Source organism: Phasianus colchicus, chromosome 26 (assembly GCF_987193195.1).
Source record: "Phasianus colchicus chromosome 26, bPhaCol1.hap1.1, whole genome shotgun sequence".
In the NCBI taxonomy this organism is placed as follows: Eukaryota; Metazoa; Chordata; class Aves; order Galliformes; family Phasianidae; genus Phasianus; species Phasianus colchicus.
Genome location: NC_143461.1, coordinates 664,661 through 671,991, shown reverse-complemented (window position 1 = coordinate 671,991; position 7,331 = coordinate 664,661). Strand labels below are relative to the sequence as shown.

Below are 7,331 nucleotides of genomic sequence, written 5' to 3'. Positions count from 1 at the left end.
ATGGGGGGGAAGTTGTTCTGGGTACAACAGGAAAAACTGAGCTATGTATAGCACAGAAGGAGGAAAGGAGGGGAAAAAATGAATTACAAAGCTTGGTGGGCTGCAAGGGGAGATCTTAGAAGAGTGTAAGATTTCTGAATTTGCCAATAGGCCTCTGTAACCCATTATAGAACCAGTGAATCGATGGAGGAAAATCTTTCCACTTCTGACATAAAAAACAAAGCAGGAAGATGGGGAGGCCAGAGTCCTCTCATATTGCCAGGAAAGGAGATGTTTCCAAACCTACAGCACGTTATCCCCTGTGCAAGCTCCTGCTCCCTAATGCCTTCCTTCGGATTGGAGATAAACTTGCATCTTTTCTAAGGGTCTTGGAGAAAACACCCTGCCCTGTGTTTGTTATCCCTCATGGCCCCCAAACACAAAACAAGCTCTCTTGCCTTTTTATTTGTGGTGAGCAGTGACCCCAGGAATGGCCCTTCTAAGGAGTAGAGGCTGAAGGTAACCACAGACTTGTTGAAATCATTCAGGTGTGGGAATACTTCAAATAGGACTTGAAGTTTTGGGCTTAGTTTGTAGCAACAAGAGACACTGAAAGCATGTAAACTTAGAAGAAAACAAAAGAACAAAAAGGGTTTTTCTCTTCCCAGAGGCTCCTGCTCAGTGACCACAGGAGGGCCCCAGTCTCCTGTTCTCCCCCCACCCAAAGAGTGAGGAGAACCATACAGACAGACCCACAGGGAGGCACTGGTGTCTTGCAAATCATAGAATCATAGAATGGCCTAGGTTGAAAAGGACCACAGTGATCACTGAGTTCCAACCCCCTGCTATGTGCAGGTCACCAACCATCAGACCAGGCTGCCCAGAGCCACATCCAGCCTGGCCTTGAATGCCTGCAGGGATGGGGCATCCACAGCCTCCTTGGGCAACTTGATCCAGTGCCTCACCACCCTCTGTGTGAAAAACTTCCTCCTAATATCCAACCTAAACCTCCCCTGTCTCACTTTAAAACCATTCCCTCTTGTCCTATCACTATCCACCCTCACAAACAGCAGTTCCCCCTCCCATTTATACGCTCCCTTCAAGTACTGGAAGGCCACAATGAGGTCCCTGGAGCCTTCTCTACTCCAGGCTAAACAATCCCAATTCCCTCAACCTTTCCTCATAGGAGAGGTGCTCCAGCCCTCTGATCATCTTATTGCCCTCCTCTGGACCCGCTCCAAGAGCTCCCCGTCCTTCCTGTGCTGGGGGCCCCAGCCCTGGATGCAGTGCTGCAGATGGGAGCTCACAAGACAATCACCTCCCCCTCCCTGCTGGCCACCCCTTTTTTAATGCAGCCCAGGACACAGTTGGCCTTCCGCACTGCAAGCGCACACTGCTGGCTCATGTCCAGCCTCTCGTCCACCAGGACCCCCACATCCCTCTCCGCGGGGCTGCTCTCAAGGAGATCTTCCCTCAGCCTCTATAAATACCTGGGATTGCCCCGGCCCAAGTGCAACACCCTGCACTTGGCCTTACTGAACCTCATTAGGTTCACATGGGCTCACTTCTCCAGCCTGTCCAGGTCCCTCTGGATGCCTTCCCTTCCTTCCAATATATCAGCTGCACCACTCAGCTTGGTGTCATCTGCAAACTTGCTGAGGGTGCACTCGATGCCATCGTCTGTCGTGGATGAAGATGTTGAAGAGCACCGGTCCCAAGACCGACCCCTGAGGGACACGGCTTGTGACCGGCCTGCACCCTGACACAGAACCATTGACCACAGCCCTTTGGCTGCATCCAGTCAGCCAATTCCTAATCCAACAGTCCATCCTTCAAATCCACATCTCTCCAATTTAGAGAGAAGGATGTGATGAGTGACCATGTCAAAGGCCTTGCAGAAACCTTTGCAAATACAGCAACTGCAGTGACAAAGGGGAAACCTTGTGTATGTTCCTCCTTCCATGATGACTGTCTGCCATGGGTCTGGATCAGAAGGCCATTCTTATGGGAAAAAACACACAACGGCTCATTTACAATTTCTGCATGTTCTTGAGTTCTCTGCCTGCTTCCAGCACCCTATAATTGGTACAGAGCTGGCACTGCTATCATAAATAAACGTCATGTCAATGTCAGTCTAATGCAACTAGTCAGAGCTGGCATGAACTTTCTGTTCGCGCCACAAACTGACAATATCTTTCAAAACAGTAAAGACCCTGCTCCCTCATACCTCACTATTCAGTCTATGCTAAGCAAGTGCTTAGGAGCTCTATGTTTCCATTTTCACTGGTTTAATGGCTGTAGCACAGCTGGAAATGCTAGATCAGAAACTATCAGACGACAGCCAGTGGTAAATGCTGAAGCTATTGGATCATGCTTTAACACCTCAGTGTCAGTAGACAAGCATTCTTTTGTCACATACCATTACTGTACATATTTCCTACTCTGTGTTTCAGCTGCAGAACAAACAAAACAGTTGCAAAGCCGGAGGATGGAGCCTCAAGCCTGAAGGTGACCCAGGTTCATTCCTCATCCAAAGATCTGGATGGGGTAGCTATAGTTAATATATATAATATATATATATATATATATAAACAGGCCACCCTGTGCCTGATCTGATCATTAAAGGGCTCTAAATTCCATCAGAACTAAGAAACAATTGGACTAAAACAGACACTAACTGAGATCAAGGGCCAAAGCCACCGAATGTAAGCATTGCACAAATGCCTTGGAGGTGAGGGACTGTTAAGGTTTAATTTATGAAGCCTTCGTCCACTGAGCCAGGACAGCTCAAGTAAAGCTCTGTCCCCAAGCTGACACAACCTGGCAGCCTCTTCCAACATTCTTGGGTTTATCAGCACTTTGAACTGCAGAAAAACTTAGTTCTAATTACTACTAAGCCTTAATGAGCCTTCAGTTTCAACTGGCACACCTAGCTGTGCCCCATACGGCCCTGACGTATATGGAAGGGCCTGTGAGAAGATGGGTACATGTGAGGATGTGCTGGAAAACATCTGCAGCTTCTCTTCATTCATGATCACTAACCACAGCCTAAACCTGTGGTTATACATAGCTTTGAATCCTGAAGGCATGTTGGCAATGTACTCTCCATAAGATAAAGGGGCACAAAACAGGGATATGAAAGGGGAAGATGATAATTCAGTTTCCATGACAGCCTGTTTCTTGCTTCCCTCTGAAATTAGAGAACATTAAAAAAAAAAGAAAAGAAAAGCCCAAAGGGTACAAAGGAAGGGAAGGAGAAAGGGAGGAGGAAACACCTGAGCAGGAACTTAAGCATCATGAGAAACTCTCTATTTGTAAATAAATAAAAAGGTAAATAAATAAAAAGGTAAAAAAGACTGCAGTATTATGAAGGGCTTTATTTAAAGAAAGAATTACAGTAACTGGAATGAGGCAGCAGACCACTCCATAGGACAGTCTGTGGGAATTATCTTTGACTTCTGCTTCTCCCCTCTTTGACTTCTGCTTTTCCCCTTTCTCATCAAAGCAGCAGCTACTGCTGGAAAACAACACTTCCCTCTAAAAAGATTTGGCATTAGAGTTCTAGAAGAATTCAAGACCTGGAAAGAAAGAAAGATAACATGAAGCATCTGCAAAGGGAGAAAATACACCATGAACTTTAACAACAGAGCACACTCTTCCCATTCTGGTATCAAACTCTCCCTATTCTTAACTCTCTTCTCTCATCTGCTGATAAACTTCATACTTGGATACCAGCCATTATACAACCTCTAAACAGGACAGCCCTCAAACACAGAGCCTCGAAGTCTCAGCCCAGAAAGTTCCTTCTGCATAGAAAAATAGAGGTATTTTTAAACTAAGAGTAAAATATGGTTAGATTTCTGTGACTCACGTAGTTAAACTGACTTTTAAATGAGTAAAGCAAAAAAAAAAAAAAATCATAAAAACAAAAAGCAGTAAGTTTTACCCCTATATCAACATAAAGAACAATGGATTAATTGTACTTGCTCATGAGAAAGCTTGGGAGCTTTCTAGTTTTCTCCCAGATCTACAAAAGTATAGAAAGTGTTGTCCCTTTCTATGGCCACATGGATCAGTACCTCAGACTCTTCTAGGGTTCAGCCAACAAAATTGATAACAACGAGATGCAGGATGGTGTTGGCAAAGAGGAAATCAGCAAATGCCCGCTCTGGTGAAATGCCCTGGAACTCGCCTTTGTTCTGGGGGTTAATCTGGATCCGGAGACAAACTGTATGACAGAGAGAAAATGATACATCAGAGATCACAAAGGGAATTCATGGTATGAAGCATGATCTTGCTACGGCAGTCCACCCTGGTTCCTCCAAGACATAACAAGTGAAACCAACTTTATCATTGTTATAAGAAAAGCAGAACATTGACAGGGGATTTGCATGTGGCTGATAAGCAACCAGTTCTCTCACAGCACTACACTATCAGGAATGGCCATGGAAAACTTGAAGGAAGTGGGCTTACAAAAGGATTGGTTTGGCACAGACAAGGAGCCAACAAAACACTGTTAGCTGTGCTGGAAAGGGCTGCGCAGGGACAAGATGTTTTTAAAAGAGTGCATTATAGGGGAGCACCATCCTGAAGCAGTTATTGCTAGAGTTGGGTTCACCATAAAATGAACACTAAGGAAAGAAATCAATACACAATGGTAAAAGGGAAGATTCCCTGACCACCCCTGGAGAAGAGGGACACATGGGGCTCATGAGGAGCTGGGTTCTGTAGTGCACAAAAGTTCACAGTCTGCTGCATACCATCTTGCTGGGGGGCAGGACCAGCCAGCCAGGACCAGCCCTCAGTGACGGGGTGCAGATCTGGGCACTGTCAGACAGACCTAGAAAGGTATGCTGGGAGGAGAGCTGGTTGCTTTAAGGTTACCAGGGAACATCCTGGAATTCTCAGGTTTTACCCTTTCTTACGTTTTTTATCTTTGCTATGGCAACTTTCTGGTTTCTAGAGAGGGTCTGGAATTACCCAAGGAATGACAAGCAGCAGCACTGCCTGGTTGCTGGGCAAGCTGGGGGCTGCTGATCCCTGGGCTGTGGGTTTGGCCAAGAGGGGTCTGCAGCTGGCGTAAGAGATGTCATCCAAAGGACATCCTGACAAACTCGAAAGGTGGGCCCACATAAACCTGATAACATTCAACAAAGCCAAGCGCAAGGTGCTGCACTTGAGTCAGAGCAATCCCAGATATGTACACAGTCTGGGAGAACTTCCTGAGAGCAGCCCTGTGGAGAAGGATTTGGGGTCCTAGAAGAGGAAAACCTTAACATGAGCCAGCAGTGTGCACCTGCATCCCACAAAGCCAGCAGTTTCCTGAGCTGCATCAAAAGAGGGGGGCAAGGTGATTGTCCCCCTCTGCTCTGCTCTTTGTGAGACCCCATCTGGAGTACTGCATCCAGGTTTGGGCCCCAATGCAAGAAAGATGTGGAGCTTTTGGAGAGAGTCCAAAGGAGTGCCATGAGGATGCTCAGAGAGGGAACACCTCTCCTATAAGTTCAGGTGGGGGGGAACTGGTCTTGATTAGTCTGGAGAAGGCTGCAGGGAGATCTCATTGTGGCCTTCCAATATTTAAAGGGAGATTATAAACAGGAAGAAAATCAACTTTTTATATAGTTAGCGATAGACAAGGGAAAATAGCTTTAAACTAAAAGAGGGGATGAGATGTCAGGGGAAGTTCTTCACAGAGAAGGTGGTGGGGAGCTGGAACAGGCTGCCCAGAAAAGCTGTGGATGCCCCACCCATGGAGGTGATCAAGGCCAGGCTGGATGGGGCCACTGACAATCTGATCTGGTGGTTACCAACCAGCCCCCACAGAGGGGCTGGAACTAGGCGATCTCTGAGACCCCTTCCAACCCAATTCATTCCGTGTTTCTATGTGGCCGTTACTGAGGGAATTCCGATAGCTACGGGGCTTCGTGCACTGCGAGGAGCCCCCTGGGTGCTGCGGGAGCTTCAGGCAGCGCCACGAAGAAATCTGACGGGACGGCCTGGGTGTCGGGGGCAACCGCGCGGGGTTCTCACTAACCGCCGAGGATGAAGCTGCCGACGGCGGAGATAAAGCCGCTGAGGAAGGAGTTGAATGGAAAGGTGCCGACGCCCAGGCAGTAGCCAAACTGGAGCGCCCCGGTGAGCATCACGTACAACAGGTATGCGTCCAGCACCTTGAGGCGGCTCGACGTGCCGCTGCCGTACTCTGCCAGGAAGCGCCGCACCACAGAACCTACCGAGCCCGCAGCCCCCGAACCCGCCGCGCCCGACATGGTGCCCCCCAAGAAAGCTGAGGTGGCCGGAAGCAGAATGGATAAGCTTCCGGGACACAACCGAACAACGCGAGCGCGTAGCCAGGCCACTTCCGGGTCAGAGGTAGTGCGCAGGCGCAATTGTCCTGCCCGCAAAAGGGCGGAACTAAGGTGTTATTAGAGATAATACGCATGCGCATAACTACGTGCCGGATTGGCTGAAAGGTGTTTCTGACTGGCGCGTGCGCAGAAGCCCGCCAGTCTCCATAGGCGTCCTTGTCTGAGCTGGGGGTAGGAGGTGGGCTTGGTTTGCCAGGACGCAGTGTGGGGGTTTATCTGTGTTCCTGCCACAGGGCCTGGCATGCTGAAGTCCCAGCAGTCCTGCAGAAAGCTGAGACCTGAGCGTGTGGGTTTTCCCAGTCTTTATCTGCAGTGCCCAGTATGGAACGTGGGACTTCTCTCCCAAGCCAGTTGTCTGTTTTTGGGGCATCTCTGGGAATGTTCATTGGGGTATCCTTTCTGGTCCAGCACAGCAGCGGCAAGATGTCTGGGAAGATGTCCAAAAACCATCCTTCCTCCAGATGCCTGCAACTGTTACTTTTGTGTAGGTCCCTTCGTATTTATGTCCAGAGAGAAGCATTGTGGTGATGGGGTGATGGTTGCAGTAGGTGATCTTAGAGTTTTTTTCTAAGCCTGATGATTCTGTGATTGTATGATTGAGAACTGCAGCGTTTTCTCTCCACCTTACCCAGCTCTCTGCAGTAAGGGAGTACAGAAAATGTATCTCCTCCAGGTCCAGTAACAGTTCTCCTTGTTTATCTCGTACCTGGACCAGGAGCCTCCTGGATTGTTTGCAGACCACCATGTTGCTTTCCCAGCAGATATGCAGGTAGTTGAAATCCCTCATCAGGATGAGAGCCTGTGAGGATGATGCTTATAGTTGGAGCAAGAAGTTCTCATCAGTGGGATTCTCTTGATCAGGCAGCCTATAGCAGGCCGTGACCACCTGATGTCCTGTCTTGGCATAGTCCCTAATTTTTACTCACAAGCTCTCAACCTATTTATGGCTGCTTTTTTTAGAGGCAGTTCTTTGCAATCTATCCA

General features: G+C 48.2%; 1 protein-coding gene across 1 annotated transcript; it reads right to left on the bottom strand.

Moving 5' to 3' along the window:
• Positions 1-3,336: 3,336 nt before the first annotated feature.
• Positions 3,337-6,290, bottom strand: DAD1 (defender against cell death 1). The gene is made up of 3 exons (XM_031608866.2): positions 6,014-6,290; positions 4,059-4,207; positions 3,337-3,557 (listed from the first exon to the last, which is right to left on the bottom strand). Exons 1-2 carry the CDS (start codon positions 6,246-6,248, stop codon positions 4,077-4,079), a joined length of 366 nt encoding a protein of 121 aa, XP_031464726.1. The 5' UTR covers positions 6,249-6,290; the 3' UTR covers positions 3,337-3,557; positions 4,059-4,076.
• Positions 6,291-7,331: the final 1,041 nt, after the last annotated feature.